Source organism: Temnothorax americanus, unplaced genomic scaffold (assembly GCF_048541705.1).
Source record: "Temnothorax americanus isolate GAGA-0224 unplaced genomic scaffold, ASM4854170v1 Scaffold1, whole genome shotgun sequence".
NCBI lineage: Eukaryota > Metazoa > Arthropoda > Insecta > Hymenoptera > Formicidae > Temnothorax > Temnothorax americanus.
The window spans coordinates 10,086,356-10,105,874 of record NW_027509230.1 but is presented as its reverse complement, the minus strand read 5'-3'; the positions used below and the strand labels follow the sequence as shown (position 1 = coordinate 10,105,874).

At 37.0% G+C, this 19,519-nt stretch overlaps 2 protein-coding genes across 6 annotated transcripts; both read right to left on the bottom strand.

The window, feature by feature from the left end:
* Positions 1-87: 87 nt before the first annotated feature.
* Positions 88-4,465, bottom strand: LOC143897610 (NF-X1-type zinc finger protein NFXL1). 2 transcript variants are annotated; one of them, XM_077406426.1, is made up of 5 exons: positions 4,234-4,465; positions 3,482-3,754; positions 3,028-3,140; positions 1,242-2,928; positions 88-1,134 (listed from the first exon to the last, which is right to left on the bottom strand). In XM_077406426.1, the coding sequence occupies exons 2-5, from the start codon at positions 3,743-3,745 to the stop codon at positions 685-687; spliced, it is 2,514 nt and encodes an 837-aa protein (XP_077262552.1). In that variant the 5' UTR covers positions 3,746-3,754; positions 4,234-4,465; the 3' UTR covers positions 88-684. The 2 variants fall into 2 exon arrangements, with proteins under 2 accessions (XP_077262552.1, XP_077262547.1); XM_077406421.1 differs by having other exon boundaries at positions 4,250-4,465.
* A 373-nt stretch (positions 4,466-4,838) lies between these two features.
* Gli (carboxyl ester lipase-like protein Gli) lies at positions 4,839-11,279 on the bottom strand. Of its 4 annotated transcripts, XM_077426404.1 has the most exons (13): positions 10,282-11,276; positions 9,593-9,882; positions 9,387-9,516; positions 9,159-9,312; positions 8,890-9,067; positions 8,406-8,812; positions 8,081-8,271; positions 7,818-8,004; positions 7,634-7,739; positions 7,357-7,552; positions 7,164-7,279; positions 6,942-6,970; positions 6,555-6,729 (listed from the first exon to the last, which is right to left on the bottom strand). In XM_077426404.1, the coding sequence occupies exons 1-13, from the start codon at positions 10,531-10,533 to the stop codon at positions 6,695-6,697; spliced, it is 2,271 nt and encodes a 756-aa protein (XP_077282530.1). In that variant the 5' UTR covers positions 10,534-11,276; the 3' UTR covers positions 6,555-6,694. The 4 variants fall into 4 exon arrangements, with proteins under 4 accessions (XP_077282518.1, XP_077282530.1, XP_077282535.1 ...); XM_077426392.1 differs by lacking the exon at positions 6,942-6,970 and having other exon boundaries at positions 4,839-6,729; positions 10,282-11,269; XM_077426409.1 differs by lacking the exon at positions 6,942-6,970 and having other exon boundaries at positions 6,591-6,729; positions 7,154-7,279; positions 10,282-11,273.
* Positions 11,280-19,519: the final 8,240 nt, after the last annotated feature.

The window sequence follows — 19,519 nt, the reverse complement described above, 5'->3', positions numbered from 1 at the left end:
TGATATATTTCTACCTTTACTTTGCCTATCAAGTGGGATGACGCTAAACGTGGGAAATGTAAAGAATATTAATTACACGATTGTTCGTACTTTTCTTACTTGCCATTTCTAACTTTATCAGAGCATTACTTTTGGGATGTTTCACAAACGTTTATCGTACCTTCCTCTTACAAAAATGCAAATTTTGTAATGGTTTAAATTGTCCTCAAAATGCAAGAAATCTTCTCACTTTGATTATTCTATTCCTCATATGTTTCCATACAATGTATACTATTTTTTCCGCATATAATGACATAATGATCAAACATTTAGAAAGTTACATGTTTAATGTCAAATCAGCATTTAATAGATACAATTTGTATTGCATTAAAATAATTCTAATTAAAATACTTTGGTCTCTATCGTATCTTATCTTAATACATCATAAGATTATAAAAGCAAGACTAAAAATCTTCAAATCTTGAAAAATTCCTCTGAGCGATTACTAGACCTTTATCACTGATTATAAATATATATATATATGAAGACTGTTACAATTGCACGACTACTCCTATTAGCAATACAAACTAGATAAATGGAATCATGCTTATAGTAATATATGTATAAGCGTCAATACATCACAAATCTTTTAATTATTTTTTAATGATTATTATCATAGATGATCACAAATCACAGTTTGTAGAATCAACTCAATACAGATATATTTAAGTCAGGAGCAGTCAAATACACTATTATTATCCCCATAATGCTTACGACAATTGCTAAAATCCATAAGTTGCGATACTTATTCCTTGCATTTTCTTGCGACTGTTTCAAGCTCTCGTATTTGTCCTTCCTTTTTCGTCGTGGCTTGAACTTCTTCTCGAACTTCTCAATCTCTTCCCGATTGCGCAGCTCCTCCTCTTCCAGTTTCTTCGCTATCATAGCTTTCTGGGCTTCCTTTCTTTCATTCTTCAATAATTCGCACGCGCTATCGCACTCTACGGTGATCTGCTCCTTTTGAAGAAACGAACAAAGAAAGTCCTTCTTGATCCGTTTACATTTACACCATAATCTAACTTTCTTGCCGCATCCCTCTCCACCTTTACATTCTCCTGGATGACAATCGTTGACGCAACGGTGGCCGCATGGGTACTGAAATAAAGAAACAGATTATATTTTATTAAAAAAAAAAAAAGAAAGAAAAGAAAAGAAAGAGAAATTGTGTGTGTACGTATTTCACCGAACATAAATGTAATTACATTTTTTGGACATTGGTTTCCACATTTGAGTAACTCGTCCCGTTCCTTACTCGTTGCAGATGTCAGGTTTACACAATGCCGATATAAGGTGCTAATACCGCAATGACAAGAGACTCGCACCAATTGCTTGCATGGTTTACATGGCGCTGGGTGGCAATAAGGTTGCGGGCACGTGTGCGTACAACCTGGCGGTCGTGCGAAATCGCACTCCTTCTCGCACTCCACGCACGGAGTACCGCTGTTGGATTCGTCGTCGGAAGTTTGTAGCTTGTGACAGATCAGCTCGCAGGTGTGATTCTGGCATGGCAGTAATTGGCCGCAAAGTCTGCCGCAGGAGTTCGGTTTCGACATGTGACACGGCCAAGGGCGCGTCTCGTGACCACCGAGACAGGTCACAGGCACGGAAACCTCGCACGGTGGACACGGCAAAGTCTTCAGCTCCACAATGTCCTTCGGTTTATCCCAGGGCCCGACAGGCTGCGCCTTTACTCCGTTCGCTCTGCTCTTCACCCAGACCTTGGTGTGACAAGTGACCGGGCAAGAGTGACCGCATCTCTTGTGCGTCAATCCGCAGACCTTTTTACACGGCGGGCATGGGCCCTGATGACACTTGTGCGTTTCCCTCTTGCTGTGATGGCAGATAGGTGGAATCTTGCAGGATTTGTTACACGGCGGGGGCTTGATTCTCTTTTTTGTACCGCACGGCACTGTTATCTTGCTGCTGCCGCATCGACATTGTATGACGTCCGTTCTGGTGCACGGATAGCAAGGGCCGCTGTGGCAAGGCGCGGCGCATTTGTGCTTACGGCAGTTGAGCGTGTTCTCGCACGTTTTCTCACACGCATTAGACGTGTTCTTCGATATGCAGTCACAGCATTTCTTGTTGCACAAATGTCTACCGCATAAACGCATTTGCATGCATTTCTTGTTGCAGTGGAACTCCTTTGCGCAGGCGATCTCTTTCGTGTAGTTGCCGCATCTGCACGCTTTCGTTAAGACTTCCAAGCACTGACCACAGCGATCGGTATGGCATCTCATGTTGCAGAAGTGCGACCCGCAATCCAGCAATTTGCCGCACGTGTCGCCGCACGTTGGCACTTGCTGCCGCCTGCAAGAAACTTCGTATCGTTTCTTTCCGCAGGGACAGGATCTGTTCTTTTCCAGGGGACAGTTGCCGCAATCGCCGGGTAGATGACAAGTGCTCTCGCAGCTATGTACGTTGCAAGAAAATCTCCTGTTACAAGGTTTTTCGCAGATCCACGTGCCCTCGTAGCACTTCCCTATCTTCTCGTTACTCTTACAACGGCATTTCAGTAATACTATTTCTACGCAGGGGGAACATTCTCCAGTGTGACACAGGCTATTACAACTGTGTACACAAGATTCATATTTTTTGTTGCACACAGTCCCGCAGCTCCAGTTTTTAGCATTGCAACGTCGCGGTTGCGCCGGTAGCTTGCCGCAGTAACATTTAACCGACACCATCTTGGCGCAGGGCGGACATGGACCAGGATGGCAGAGCAACACGCATTTATGACCGCACTCTGGTTGCAGAAGTTTGCCGCAGGCTTCACCGCACGAATGTGGTATAGCCCAGGGTTGATGCGGAGGATCCACAGTCTTCTTACAGAAGCACTTGTACGATCTTGGAATCTGATCCTGATCGTATTCCATACGGCATTTTGGACTGTAATATATGCATTTTTATTGGTATATTAAACAGAAGTTTTGTCACGATTTTCATGCAACTCCGTTTTGAAATAATAATAAATATATATATATATACCATGCCCAGATTGGGGGAATCCCTTTGGCTCGTTTGAAGCTCAAACTGTCGTTGATCCAGTGCAGAATGCAAGACATGTGTAGAAATGCATAGCATTTGTCGCAGTTCCATATCTGTACAGAAAGAATAAAGGAATGATAATGAACTGCTTTCATTAGTGCATTCGGTGCTATTGAAAGCTAACTTTCAAACAATGAAACCAGCAAAATAAGACACATATATAGAGACTTTTATTGTGTTTATAAAATTTAAAAATTCCTTCATACTTATATCAATATTTAGACAGAGAGAATATTTAATATTTATATTAATTATATAAGAAAATTTTTCACGTAAAAGAATATCTAGCCTTGCACACAATACTTAAACATGTATGTAAACGCAAATAAGATATTAAGAAGAGATAGCAACATCATATTTTAAGATGTTACTATATCCTGTTATTTAAACGTACTGGATCTATCTTCTTGACAGTAGATATACATATCAAACAAACAGCGCTGCTGGTCTGAAAGGAATTAACCAGGTACGATATCACTTTCTCCGCATCCGTGCTCTGTCCCTGGTACGCCAACAATACTTTGCCCACCACATTTTGGACATCCTCCTCATTTGTTTCATCCTCTTCGTCGCTAGAAGAATTCAACGACGCGTTGGCTTCCAAGTGCCTTTCGATAGACAGTTTATTCTGCGCTTGAGCCCTCTTAAATTTCTGCATCTTGATACTCTAAAAGTGCATTTTACAAATTAGTGACAAACTCAAAAATTGAAAGTATAAAGACTGATTAACGCTATGACACATTGTACAAGTTACGCTAATTCAAGTAATTTTCAATCAAATTCTAGTGTAATTTTATTTAAAAAAAAACAATATAACAAACTATTCTCTCTCTCTCTCTCTCTCTCTCTCTCTCTCTAATATGCATGTGTGCATATATAGTTCATATTTCATCCACAGCAGTCAATACTAAAATCATAGTATTGTTTCTATTGCAATTGATTGAATACCAAAGCATCTGTCTTATAAAATGACAGAGTATTACTAAGAATTGTAAAATATATATAGTATACATATAGTTGTACTAGATTCGTTTTATTTATTTATCATCGAATCTGACATTTCGCTGGAATAACTGGTATTTAACCGGCAAGTTGCTGCAGATTTCTGACAACAGTAGAGAACAATTAAATAACGAGCAATGTGACCTTGGTCCGCAATTACCGATTTTCCTTCGTTTCTCTTGATTTTAGCTGATCATAATTGATCACCAGCTATCAAACTGTCTTCGAGATATAGTTAGTACACATACGATTTTACCACGTATACGTATGCACGTATATACTTGGCAGGAGGAAGGGAATGTTTTCGACTTTTCGAGGGAAGACGGCAAAACAGCTGCGATTTTGGATTGTTTTGGATCGCGTCTAGATATATTCGTGCACCATGACTGTTGGTTCAAACCAGTAAATTATATAAACTAGAATGTGAACTCGACCTACTCTACTTACTCTACTCCAGGGTTGCGTTCCAAAATTCACTCTGGGTGACTAAAATCTATAGTTTACGTCACGTACACTATAGCATTTTAGTTAACTAGAGTGAATTTTGGAACGCAGCCCAGCAGAAGAACAGGACGAGCAAGAGGGAGAATTGCGGCCAAATTCAAAATTTCCTTAGAAAGTTTAGATTCTCGTAATTCGTCTTGTAAGTAGCTATGTGTGAAACATTATAAATTTTATATCAACCACAATAAAACTTTCAGGAAGAAGAAATTCTGAGAATTGGTATTGTTAATGACAACAATTGTGTGTGTGCAAAATATTGTACTATAACTTTATAACATCTACAATATGAAATTATTGACAGGATTCTGTATAAAATCTTAAGGCATTATTCTTATACGTGCTTATTACAAATCACTTGCTTTACACGTGCGTGTTTGCGCAATTTGTAAATAGACAAATCACCGAAAGTTATTTCGAATGTGCGTATAACATTAATCTCAGAAGTGTCAGACTTACATTTACATTACAACTCCGGTAGCAATGAGATCGTTAACGCTAAAGCTACGCTTGATATGTAAAAATGTTAAACGTATACACGTATAGCTGCAACGTGAGAAGTAAATTTGTGCGCTTAAACATAACTCGGAATTTTGCAGCGAGTGAGGCACTTAGTCTACGGCTGCATTCCGATATTCACTGTCAGTACTGAAAATCTATTTTTGTAAATTTTACGTCATGTATACTCTATAGATTTTCAGTACTGATTGCTGACAGTAAATATCGGAATGCAGCCTACGTCTAATCGGTATACATACCGAACGATTTAACATATAATAAATCGGACAATTTAACAACGGAATGTTGCATTTGAAACCTGCTTACACAAATGTCGTTACATCGATACAATAAATCTATATAATGAAAAAATCTAATAAATATATTAAAAATTAAATATTCGAAAACATATATGCTCTGTAATTACATGTACGTAATCATTTTGAGAAAGATGGACTACCTAAATCGAAATAAATGTCTCTTATTTTGCGTTTGCACTTTTCCTCTTCATGCACAGATATCGAGTTATCTTACACAACTTGATCCTATGTTCTACGAGAGTGTCAGTTTCGTAAAGCAATATAAAATATTCGACATATATATATATTCATATATATAATATATATATACATAATACATATAAAATATATAAAATGTTTTTTTTTTATTTATATAACAATTATTCTGTTCGTATGGACGGATATAAAGTAGCCACTTGTAAGTATTATTATTATATAGTCGCGTAATTCATGAAAAATCTAATATTTTACAACAAGAAGTATTAAGATTTAAAATCCATTAACTTAATGATCTTACATGCAAATGGCATTGTCGTGTGTTTACACTATGAAAATGCAGATGTGACTAATAACTTTTGATTTGTAAATACATTCATGTGTATAAATATTTTTCGTTGTGTTAAAATGTTAGCAATTTAAAAACTTTAACAATTTAAAAATTCAAGGAGATTGTATGTCAATATAATCGTTAACAAATAGATTTTCGCATTATTTACGATAAACAATTACAAATATTATCTCAATTATTGTCTCTATGTATATATCTTACTTATTAAAAAAATTTTTTTTTTGAAAGCGTAATAGACAAAACTGTCTTTTTAAAATTTTAATTTAATAATTTATCTGGCATTTTTTGAAAACAAATGAATGTCATCATCTTTTAAAAACAATTAATGCATCTAAAAATCTAGGTATAAAAAATAAATATAAAAAGATCGTTGATTTTTTTGTATAATGGTAACTTAAGTATTAAACAGCTGTTTGTGGTACACCCTGTACTAAAAGTGTTTTGCTTTTAGCTTTCGGCAGTGAAGATTGACTCATTGTTTTCGCCATCTTAGGCTGACCATTAGGCGAGCTCGTAACGAAGCCTTCCGATCTCATATCTTTCAACGAGACGTTAGAATTACTACGTAACGAAGGTGTAGAACTGAACTTTCTGTTGTGCGCTAAACGTTCTTGCAATCTCGTCTCGTTTTGACGTGGCATTCTAGTCTTTACTGGTACATCACGATATTCGTATATATTTTCTTTAGATGATCGTGTTAAATTCTCGATTCCCTCGGAGTGCTCATCGTCTCGTACCATCAGGATGTCTCCGCTATAGTAGTGATCAGATTGTCTGTGAAAAAAATAATACAAAAAAATATTATATACAGAAAAAAATGTATAAAATCTAAGTAAAAGTTAATAATTTAATTTACTCTATCATTTAGTTTAGTGGTCCTTGACCACTTTTTCTATAATTATGTAATAATATGTGCAACTAATAAAGCATTATTATGTGACAGGCATACCGTGCAAAATTGTCCACAAAGTATTTTCTATAAATACCTGCACGTATCCTAGCTGCCTTTGTTTTGCTAATTGTAAGCAGGAATAGAGTTATTTAGAAGTTTATATTCAGAAATGGTTATGTGAAAAGACAAAGAAACCGTATCCCAAAATGAACTGTAAAGCAGAACCAGTTTTTGCATGCTCCTATCGTTCGGTACAGCAGGTGCCACCGAATTAAGCTATAGTCACATGGATTTGGTTCTGTTTACCTTTTCTTACCTTTTGGCGTTACGCCAAAGCATACAGCACACCACAGAAAGTACCAGTAGCAGAAGACACGCTGTTGACATGGACCAAAATGCGATTTGCAGTGGCTGTTTAGGTTCCCACCAATACTGTAACAAAAATTGTAAATACAATTGATATAATTCAATAATATACGAAACATGTATATTATATTACAATGTCTTACTTCTGTAACGGGAGGATATGTAGGGACAAGATAACCAATAACGGTCGGCAAGTACATGGACCAGAATGCGCTCTCGGTTTGACGATAGTTTATTTCAATAGTGCTGTTGAATGTCGTATTGATATTAAGGTATCGCAATTGTCCATGACGCGCCAGATCAAAATGCAATCCCAAGATTTGCGAAGGCGTCGGGTTTCTAGGATGAAATTAAACAAGTCGTCGCATTTTTTTAATTTTATCATACAAGTAAATAAATCAGCATACACTAGATACATACCCATATTTTGCAAAATTAGAGTATGCCTTCATGAAGAAGTGACTCATATTACGATCGTTATCAGTCCACATATCTCGACTCAATCTCCATTTTTGCGGGAAAAATTCTATATCAATGATGTCATATTAATAGCTATGTCGTATAAATGCTATGCGATTTAAAATAAAGATATAGAAAAACATACCAACGTCCATAAAGGGTGCTCCTGTTAGCCATAAAAGTTCGGTATCATGAGGTACCCGAGCCCACTGTGGCGAATAGAGTGCTTCTATCGAGGTATTTAAGACATAGAGATATGTTGGTACATGTCTTTCCACCAATAATTTTGCTATTTTATCATTTGGTGCAACATAATGAAAGTCTGATAAGAGCTGAAAATATTAATAACAATTAAAGACAATAATTGTATACATGACATTTAGTTTGACGCTTTCACACACTACTCACATTTATATACTGATCACGTACGTGCGTGACATTCAATGGATCCGGCCAATATGTATACATATATTTTATTGCCTCATAAATGCCATAAGGATTCAAGGTATAGTTATACTGAAGAACTAACTCCCAAATCCTCTGATCAAATACCTCAGGAGTTATTATGTATTGATTCCTTGCCAACGTAACATTATTTTCTGCAAAAATTAAAATAAAAATTATAAAAGATAATATGTATATGCTGCGATATACAATTAAATAAAATAGACAGTAAAATTCTAGGCAAGAAAAAACGCAGTTAAATCGAAATCCAAGTCAACAGATGACATACTTATAATAAACGCTGCTTCCTGAGTCGTGACACCAGCCATGTAAACCAAATCTTTCTTATATTTGCGAGCTTTAATACTCTCTTCTGGCGTTTCCTCAAAAAAGCGCCAATCGGCCGACCTCCATTCTTCAAACCAATCATCCCGAGGTATCGTGAAGTTGACATCCAGCACAGGTGCCCATGGGAACATCCCGACGTGCGGTTTTAATTCAGAATTGCCTAATTCAAGGAAACTACGTCCATCTTTTAGGCACTGTACCAATTTCCAACTGCTCTCTATACTGCAACCGAGCATTTCTGCATACACTCGGGATGTATTTTGTGCTCGGTACTTGTCTATTATCACCGCCCAGTCAGCTAAAGCTGAACCCGATTGCGCTATTACTTTCGATACTATGTGCCGAGTTCTACAATAACATAAAATAAATAAATTAACATAATTAATTTGATAAAAAATATATAAAAATATCAAAAATTCAATTACTTTGGTGCAATCATTAATAATCCTGCACTCGCTGCTCCAGCTCCTGGCCCAAAGAGCGTTATAGACTCAGGATCTCCATTAAAGCTAACTATATTATCGTGGACCCATCGCAATGCCATAGCTTGATCAAGAATTCCATAGTTTCCAGGGCTATTCTCATCTCCAGTACTTAAAAATCCTATAAAATACAATGGCAAGGATTAAATTTTTTGTCAATCATGTACAATATTGCACAACTTTTCCATGAACATACTTTTCAGTGTACTTACCAAGAGCTCCAAGACGATAATTAATAGACACTACTACAACGTCATAGAAGGCAGCTAGTATATGTGCTGGAAACAAATTACTCGCCCCATGACTAAATTCGCCGCCATGTATGTATAACATCACTGGATATCTGTTTGCTAACCCATAGCCAATCTATATACATAGTACATAATCTTGTTACTCAATCGTCTCATTTATTTAATTTCCTCTGGATATAGCATACTTACAGAAGGTGAAAATATGTTTAGATACAAGCAATCTTCATCAACATCTCGCACACCTTTCGTAGCACCAGTATATTCGCTAGGCTGAGGACAAGCTGGTCCCCAATCAACAGCTTGTAAAAGTTGCCACCCTCTAAAACAAAAATAAATAAGTTGTTTTGCGTAATATTACCAAGCATTGAAAACTGTAGAAAATATTTTGTATTAACCTGTGAGCCCTGGGAGGTTTGAAACGACCTTCTCTGGTAGGTGGCATAGCGTAAGGAATACCCAAAAACACATTAACAATTTTTGTTACTCTTTCCACCGCCAAATTCCAGGGTCTATGCCTCGCATACGGATCGTCGTACAGCTGGACTTTGAATCCTTGAACTTGGCCATAATTTGTATTCACAATTATGTCTCTATCTCTAAAATTTTTAGAATCTGGTCTTTCTCTTCCTTGCAGATCTTCGCGCCAACCAGCTAATATTCCTGGCAACGGAAGCCTTTCCGTGGTCTGATTTAATAGAACATAATGTTTATTGAATTTATGTTTTTATTCAAATCTTATATATATATTTTAGAATATAACAAATAAATAAATAGCCATTATTTGAGAAATATTCTTATGCAATTGCATTTCTAATAAACTTCAAAAAGTTTAATTTAAAATTTGAAATATAAAATGCTTAAATACTTAGACCAATACTTAACAAATCATAATTAATAATACAATAATTGACAAGTGTAAATGATTTATTATTTTACAATCTAAATAATTTAAAAGCAACAAAGGGGTGAATATGACGTTGGTCAACAAATAATGATTTTTAGGAAACTATTACTTTTACGATCTAAAAGAACACCTCGATTGTCATATGTTTGTGACTGCAATAGCACGAATTACGCCACTTACTCCGTAAAGAAATCGATCTTCAGGTGCTCTGGTGGGTCCTCTATAACCGGGCTCCAAATAGCTGGGCTGATAGCCGTACCTTCTATCCTTGTAGACGTAGGTCCTGTAGCCGTTCGGGTCTTGCGGCGGCACGTACACGCCGTCGCGATTGTAGTAACGGCTGCCAGGGGCAATGTTCTCCTGGGCGAGCGCGACGACGCCCGTGAGCAGCAGGTACTGGTAACAGCGGACGACGCCGACGACGCTGGCCATGATCCGCGCGCGCGAGAGCACGCACGCGAGAGTCGAGCTCTCGCGAGGAGCGCGCAGCGCAGGTGTGGCCCGACAGACAGACTCGCGCGCGCGCGCGCGCGCTCTCCTCTCGCCAACTTCGCGGCAAACGAGGAACGGACGAAAGCGAAAGTTCCTCGGTCTCCGCGTGACGAACTTTGCCCGTTTGTCACTGAACGAGACCGAACGGTAGAGGTAGACCGATAAGCGCCGCCACGCCGATTATCGACGCGTAATCGGTAATTGGGGCGCGTCAGTGGAGATCCCCGCTGAAGTTAGGTGTGCGTCAACCCGCGGGCGGCGCGGGTTTCTCGCAGGCGGGTTCCCGGTTCCCGTGAGCGAAGCACTCGCGTCTCGGCGCGTCTTCAACGTTGTTTTCGTTTCGCTCCGTTTACGAGAGCGTCCCTACACAGATGGCCAACACCCTATCACGAGACCCCCCCCTGGCTGTCGCGCTACTCACGCTCACGCTTGCTCACGCTCGATCGCGGCGCGATGACTCGCGTGGCACTTCAGGTGGCTTCGCCGCGCGCGCGCCTCCGTGGTTACCCTTCTCCCCGTTCGCCGTCTCTTCCACCCGTCGATAATGCGAAATGTCACGATTGGTGTCGCGGCAGGCCTAAAGGTGGGGGTGGGACTGATAAACGGGGAGTTTGAAAGCGAAAGGGATCGCGCGCTAGGACTAGATAACGCAATTAAAACGCGATATAAGAATAATAGCAATATAGCTTCGTCAAGTTCGTCATCGAGACCTGGCGTCGTTGAAGTTACGTCGGCTACTCGGCTTGCGTGACGATGGATTTAGATGCACGGTTAAGTACAAATATTTTTATATGTACCTATTTATATCTATATATATACGTTCCGTAGTAGATACGTTCGATGAATGAAACGTAGCGACGTTCGTTTCTTATTGAGACATAAAGCGGTTCTCGCTCTGTCGCGATTTAATTGAACCCCATCTTTATACTTTATAGTTTTCAGAGTTCAATATCGAATATATCTCTTGCCTCATCTTGCGTAGTGCTCCTCGATCCTTTCCTAAATCTCAAATAAAAATTAAAACAGAACACAAATTAGTTGAAATGTACAATTCTACTATTTCCTCTAACTCCTCTTATTCTTCTCAAATCTCTTCTCTTATATTATACCTATATATATATATATATATATATATATATATATATATATATATATATATTATACATATATATCTACCGCAATTCGAAAACTGTTTGCGTGGAGTTTTACCATTCGGTCTCCAACAAAAAATATACTGACACACGTGCGACAATTGCGCTAGAGATTTTAAGAAAAAAACATCTTGTATCTATAACGCTATAAATAGTCTTAATACCGTACAGTTGTCACTGTGAATTATTGATTGATTGTCACTAGACAATTATAGGCACGAGCAGATCTTCAAAATAAAAAAAATCAGTTTTGCAAAAATCTGTTTCAAAAATCTAAGAAAAAATACAAAATTTTTTTTAAAAAGTAAAAATGGGATCAGATAAGTTTCACCACGTCCTCGTCGTTGATCCTGGAGTAAAATCTAAGCGTGATACTAACAAAAAAAATATTGAACCAAATAATTTTGCCGAAGCACCCCCCACTATCGACGACAGGATCCGCTAGTGCAATTATAGATAACTTATTTATCCTCGATGTCATTTTTTCAGCATGTTAAATTAATATGCTACTTAATTTTATTTAATAAATGTATATCATGATATCTCTCTCTCTCTCTCTCTCTCTCTCTCTCTCTCTCTCTCTCTCTCTCAAAGGCTCAACGGATTAAAAATCAAATGAAAGATATAATAATAGGGGTTCTGAGCCAAGCTAAGAAGACTTAATTATATTTATTATTTTTTATCGTAACGCTTATCTATACATCGCTGACTACGCGTTAATTCGAATTCTGCGGTCAATGTGTTAAATGACGAACGTGGAACAAAAAGAATGTCCAGAAAATCCTCTTTTTGAGCAGAAATTAAAAAAAATATCAGATTAAAGCTAATTTTTTGCTGATTACAAATATATATACTCATGTTATCATAAACCGTTTTAGATCAATAAAATAATAAGAGTTTATTTTATAACAAAAATCCATTAAAATCAATTTCGAACTTTAGATGCGCCCAACGTAGTGTTTGAAAATCAAATTTGATTTAGCGCTTACGGTCTCTCTCGCATCTTACAATGCAATGCGCAAATGTTCTGTTTAGGTTTAGGCTAAAAAGTTTCAATTTCTATTTTTCGAGCAATTTTGCAATCTTTTGTTGTGCAAGCAAATTTCAGTTTTTGCCTGCAATTGTGTGTGCATGCATATTAATCTCTGCAACAAATATTGCGTCTCATCATTTTCTGAGCAGTCACTGTCGACAAATTAGGCAATCTAATAACTGGACTAGGATCCACGCCGATATCTCGGAAGTTAAACGTCATAACGTAATATAAATTTAAAAGTTTATTTTCATCTCAATAATATATAATACCACGTCGCGTCGGGACGTTTCGAACTACACAGTCTTCTTCAGAGCCGACAAATGTTGATTAACTAAATATAAGTTACATTTATTTACATTGATTAACATTGTTTGTCGGCTGAAGAAGACTCTGTGTAGTTCGAAACGTCTCGACGTAGTATATACGGTATTTATAAGGTGCCTTTTCATGCTGACGCTCGACGCTCGATTTGGGCGTCAAACTTGATCACGTGATATGTCACGTGATAGTCTTTTTAATTTCAGCGTCAAATGGCAAAAGCTCAACTGTGTGTTCAGCTTTGACGCTTGACGCTCGTTTCAATCAATCGCTTGTTTCGACGCTCGCATAATTTGATGCTATTTCGCCTTCTTACCGATGAAGTTGGTCACGTGACCAGTTTGACGCCCAAATCAAGCGTCGAGCGTCAGCATGAAAAGACCCCTTTTTTAAATTTGACATCTACCGTTCGCTCGCAATTATTGGCCTTTGTTTCTCTTTTGTCGAGACACACGAGCGAGATCCTTTTAATTATAATATAAATTTATTTCCAAAAATAACACGATCTACTTTTCAAAACTTTTTGGAAGCGTATAAATGCGCGAGGACACGCAGTAGCGCGTAGAAACGTAATTTCACAGAGAAGCGGGAGATGACTTACGGACCACTTGCGCCACTTCCTGTCTTAAATCGAATGTCGAGACCGCAACTTCCAGCAATAGCCGTCGCTATGGGGACCAGATGACGTGCGCCGATACTTCGATCGACTTGTTTGCGAATCGCACCTGCCCGCTATCTTGTCGCGGGAAGATTATAGGATCGCGCCTGCGCGCGAACATCACCGGCTCACAGCCGTAGATCAACGCGAAAAATGTTATAGCTCGCGCGGATAGCGTCCGCCGACTGCGACAGATATGCGCGAAGAGCAGCGGTCGGACCTCACTGAGCCGTAATAACGTCGTCGCGTGCACATACGTCGCCGCGATGGGTCGGCAATGGGCCGCCCACGCGCCCAACGGCAGGGGCCCATTGCGAAACGGAGCGATCGAGCGGATGTGCATGATCGCGGAAGAACAAGGGTGCAGACGAAAGGGTAGGGTGAATAGCAATTACTTGTAGGGAAAAATTGCGTTTGGGGCGCCTTCGTATACGAAGAGCCCTTGAAATGAATTAATTAAAAAGTCAAAAAATCAATAATATTAATGCAATAATTGAAGCAGAGAGAGAGAGAGAGAGAGAGAGAGAGAGAGAGAGAGAGAGAGAGAGAGAGACTATTGAGATTTACGTATATTTGTATGCCATACGTTAAATTATATTTAATATCTTTATATTAGATGTGTATTGTGTATATATACCATATATTTAGTATTATATGTTTTTGTGTAATAATTGATAAAATTAATACTCACGTAAATCAAATTTCTTAAATTTCTTGGAATAAAAACACGAATAAACCCTTTGTAACTTCGCGTATTCTTTTTTCTGAGAATCAAGTGTAAATAACATATATAAATGCATGTAACGATATATCGATAAACGCGTCGCGTTTAGGGCTTCAAATATTTTAATCCGTAAAAGTTATACGTTTTTTTATAACTTCTTCATACTGGACTTCATGGTTTTGATTATAGACGCGATATAGAAATAGATTGCTATGTTTATGGAGAACATTTTATTGTTCCTGCTCTTTTTATTTTTTCTATACAGAAAATAGCGGAAACGAATGGAAATCATAGACAAGCTTAATCCCCCCCCGTCCCTCCTCTTTGCACCGCATATTTTAATCTATGCGTGCCCTTGTAAAAGAATGCCGTCGCGTGAACGGATGTGTTCCGCAACGAGCGGTCGGCTCGTGCATCTCCGCATTTATCAACAATAGTTTTACCTGTTACGAGTAGATATCGAGACCGCCGTGATGATGGGTTAATAAGTATACGCACCGCATAAAACCACGCCGTACTTATATTCGATGGTGAAATAACTATTGTGTGTGTGTGTGTGTGAAATATTGTGAAATATTAAGGTCAGAAATAACAGGAAGATATCCTTATACTTTCCCTCGCGGACAAGACTCTCGATCTGTTTGTTCTCACCAATTTTGACAAAGAATCGCTCGTTTTCTCAGACAACATTCTCTCGTCCTCACGGTCCTTAAGCTCGTCTCTAATATATTCTATCACACGCTTACAATTTTTAATCAGCGTACTGTTATTGTTCCGGCAAATTTCAATCTTTGCTCGACATGCCGCGTTCGCGCCGACAATCGTATTATTCTTTAATAACTTTCGACATTCTTTCAGATTTCTTCCGCTCGATCACTCACTTCGTCATACACTCTCTGAACATTCCCACATTATTTAATTTTTCCGTTTGTAAATGCCATATTGCAAATTAGGCAAGTAAGGAAGTCACGCTCATTGTCAACGCTAAAGATGATGGCCAACATAAGATATTAAAATAAAAAATAATTGTACAGTAATTATAAATTACAGTGCTTTCATTGTAATATTGGTACATTTTTACTTTCAAGGGAAAAAACAGGAATTAGAATAAAAGGATCAAGCTGGTAAAGCTACGAGAATAATTGTTTTATTTATGATTGATGACAATTGCACGTATTAGGTTGGTCATTTACATAAAATGTTTTGTATCTATACGTGGAAATAAAATAGGACTTTAGTTAATGTCTTTAGTTAATGCAGTAGAGTCTTCGGAAATTTCTCGGATCCTCTATTTTTACAAGCACCTGTTCACTTCGATTATTCATGAAGTCGATATTGTGATAGACTTGACTTTATCTTCGCGTATTTTCGTTTAAAGAGAAGAAGGTTCCTGGTAACGCCGCAAATTCCACGACCCTCACGTTGATCAGCAGCGATGAATGCGCGTGATTGGAATAATTTTATTTGCCATAGGGTTCATCACGGTGATCGTCGATGTCGCGTTTTTTTGCCCATCAGGCTTTACCTCGTCAAACTGTCAAGCGGATTTTATAAAATTGCTAATTTGTTTTGTTCGTTTTATCTTAAATATAGAATGAGAGCTTCTGCAACGTCCCCATGAATCATACACGCCGCGACCGTGTCTTTATGACTCACAATTTTATCAGCTAAATTAAGTATTAATTGTTTGCCAGTGGAGTGACTTGTGTCGAATGAGCGAAATGTAAGAAAGCGCGAGAGAGTTATTGTAAAAGTTGGAAGACTGGTTAATTACATATAACATAGAGTACCGTCGCAGCGCAAAAAATTTAAGTCGGTTCTTTCAAATAGGAAATAAAGTTTTATATAATAGAATCTATTTTCACAGAGAGAGTTAATCATTAAATTCTGCAAAAGAGTTATTAATGGAGAAACTTTCGGCGTGAAAAATCATCCGTAAATTCTGCGAGAGATGGTTACTTGTGAGAAAGTATATTTCGCCAAGTGCCCCACGTATTTTTGTAATGTCCTAATATCTATAGTAATCAATTAATAGACACATAGTAAGTTAATAATATTTTTAATTAGAAATAATTCATAAATAATTTGGAGGATGCATTGAGTGCATCGAGTTTACGAATCCTAGTTTAGAGTAAATATTTTATAAGGAAAGTGTAAGAATATTAATGAAAAAAACTTGAATCTCAATTGTACGATAACTCGCAAAAATTATGCGGAGCTTCTACTACTCTAATCTCATCAATGTACTAATAATTAATGAACTTAATTGCTTCAATTAACACAATTTAAATCAAATCGATAATCAAGTATTTAGTAAAATACGCAAATGATCATTGTTTCTGTAAAGCCTTTCGATCTTTTTATTATATTTGACCTGATTTAACCTCATATTTAATTCGCGTACAGGCCCGATATTAACTATTTTATTTTCCAGGAAAATATTCCAAACACGTATTGGTCTAGTTGATTATCGTGATAAAATTTCTATCAGATTTTAAAATATAATAAATCCTAAGATGAGTCGTAAAATATCGATTGGTATTTAAAGACGCGTATTACGAGAAAAGCCTTCGAAAGCCAGTAACGATACAAAGCGAACGTCCTTTCTCTCGTCTAACTCCCCCGCGCGCATAAGTTCTTCAATTTATAGTAATTGGTGAATTTATTACCGTTCCAGAGGTTCTTCGCTCCTACGTCAGTACAGTGCCGGGAGGAGTTAAATAGCTTTAATTACGGCGGCTTATCCTCTTTTAGAACCGTCAAGTTAGACGAAGGAGTCTCGTCTTCATTGGATGAGATAAAATTTATTAAATGCCAGAGTTGTAAAATAAGACAATAACAACTAATTACACACAATATTCTACGGAAATCGCGAGAGTGATGTATAAAAGATTTACAAAATCAATATTATATACATACAGAAGTTTAATTTGAAAAGAAATAATTAAGAATAAAATCACAAGTGAAAAGTATTATAAAAGATGGAAGTATTAAAATACATAAATTTCCATAATACTTTAAAATTTAATACTTTAAATTAAAATAATTAAAAAAATAATATTTAAATAATATTTATTTTAATATTTTTAAGTAGTACCTCAATACCATCTTTTATACTTTCCACTTTTGATTTTTTATTCTTAATATATTATTTCTTCTCTCAAATTAAACTTCTATATGTATATAACATTGGTTTAAAGTATTAAAAAAAATAGTTAAATATTATTTAAATATTATTTTTTTATTTATAGAGCACTATGGAAAATGTAACTACTTTAATGAGATTATTTATGATTGTTGCTTATAACGTAAAGCAGACAAAATCAATTTAAAAAAGTAGTTTCTCACAGTTTGAGAATAACTCGTGATTAAAGTCAATGTTACACATATGTCGCTTGAAATTGACAAATCGGATAGCTTTTCTATCAAACCACCTCGCTCTCGTGGTATCCTCTTTATTATCATATATTGATGTATAAGTCCCGCGAGAATTTGCATTTTTATATCGCAATATTGGAACTGACATAAACCAGTTTACCGTACTTAACTTTAGCACGGACACGGACATCGCGGTGCATCGAGTTTATCTTTTTATCAAGCGAATCATCGTCGACTTTTCGCGATCGTGTATCGACGAGAAATCGACGTGAGAATACGTGTTCGTATACATAACGCGAATCCTCAAAGTGACCGTCCACATCCGACATTCGTCCGCGAAGTTCATCTAAATGTACGCTATTATACTCGCCGTTCATCATGCCTCGTCGCGCGTACATCCCTTTTTTGTGGGAACGTGGACATTACGGATGCTCTTTGAACTCGTGGGAATAAGACCCGCCACACTGGCCAAGCACATGCGCGCGCGACGCACGTTTTATTTACTTGGCTTATTTTAATCATAGCAAATGCAACTCGACGTTGATACGCGCCCGTAAATACGGGCGCACGGCTAATGTTGCGCGCGTTTAAGCTTAAGTACCTTAACTAAAGGTAATACGCGTGATGCTATTCCTAATAGCTTTCATTACAGCGCGCTCCGTCCGCTTTCTTTTGCTCGCCATTCATCATTTTATATAGATACCGAACACGTCGCGATTTACGAGGAAGATAAGAATCAGCGCTCGCGCTTAACAGTTATCATGAGAAGACCGATGTACATACCCCCGCATCGCGGCAGCGCTTTACGATAACAATGTTAAAGCGCACGATTTGCATTTGTCATTCAATAATTAATTTATTAGTAATTAATAACCATTAACTAATTAATTAATTTGTATTTTAAATCAAGATCTAAAAAATATAGCAGATAATTTTCAGATCGCTATTTTTTCTGATGCTAGAGATATCGCAGGATAAAAAATTTTTTTATTAATACATATGAAGGATGTAATTTCTATTAACCCTAATAATCCTAATAAAAATATGCGCCTATTATTCTACATTATCCGCGCCAGTGATACACGTACTTTACATTAGAACAAATATGTTTCACGTATAATTCGATTGCCAAACTTTGACTTCGAAAGTTACAACCAAGACTTATCTTATCGACTTCAACTAACTTTTCATCTCATCCAGGTCATTCGGTGCCTCTCTCATGACTTATTCTTTTTCAAAGGCAAAGTATGATAAGGAAAAGGTATACGTAGGTACTGTACTGTAGATAAAGAAATTTCTCGGTTTAAAGCGTAAAAACGGCGAGCTACAATATTAAGAACGTCGATTTTATATATATCAAATAGGAAACATTTGTTAGCGAATAAATTCTTTTGGATTAACATTATTGAAAATAAAAGCAGCTGTAGTCTAATTCTATTTTGATTAATAATGTATGCTTTATTCTAAAAAAATTATTTAAATTATTGCGACATTTTGAAAAGAAGATTTAGAAGTATAAAGGAAGATATTTAAAAGATTTTTATAAAGCATTTACTAAGGAAAAATGATTAATAATATAAGCATAGATAAAATAATGAAAGAAAAAAAAATAGAAAATAAAATTATAATTTTCGGCGCCTTTCTTTTCCGATAAATTTCTT

What these genes read in the sequence shown, in the direction of transcription:
- LOC143897610 (XM_077406426.1), bottom strand. Translation starts at nt 3,745, where the DNA reads ATGCAGAAATTTAAGAGGGCTCAAGCGCAGAATAAACTGTCTATCGAA. An exon ending in CTGTCAAGAAGATAGATCCA is followed by an intron (nt 3,141 to 3,481) that starts GTACGTTTAAAT and finishes CTTTCTGTACAG; the next exon opens with ATATGGAACTGCGACAAATG. An exon ending in ATTCCCCCAATCTGGGCATG is followed by an intron (nt 2,929 to 3,027) that starts GTATATATATAT and finishes CATATATTACAG; the next exon opens with TCCAAAATGCCGTATGGAAT.
- Gli (XM_077426392.1), bottom strand. Translation starts at nt 10,533, where the DNA reads ATGGCCAGCGTCGTCGGCGTCGTCCGCTGTTACCAGTACCTGCTGCTC. An exon ending in TAAACATATTTTCACCTTCT is followed by an intron (nt 9,313 to 9,386) that starts GTAAGTATGCTA and finishes CTATGTATATAG; the next exon opens with ATTGGCTATGGGTTAGCAAA. An exon ending in TTATTAATGATTGCACCAAA is followed by an intron (nt 8,813 to 8,889) that starts GTAATTGAATTT and finishes ATGTTATTGTAG; the next exon opens with AACTCGGCACATAGTATCGA.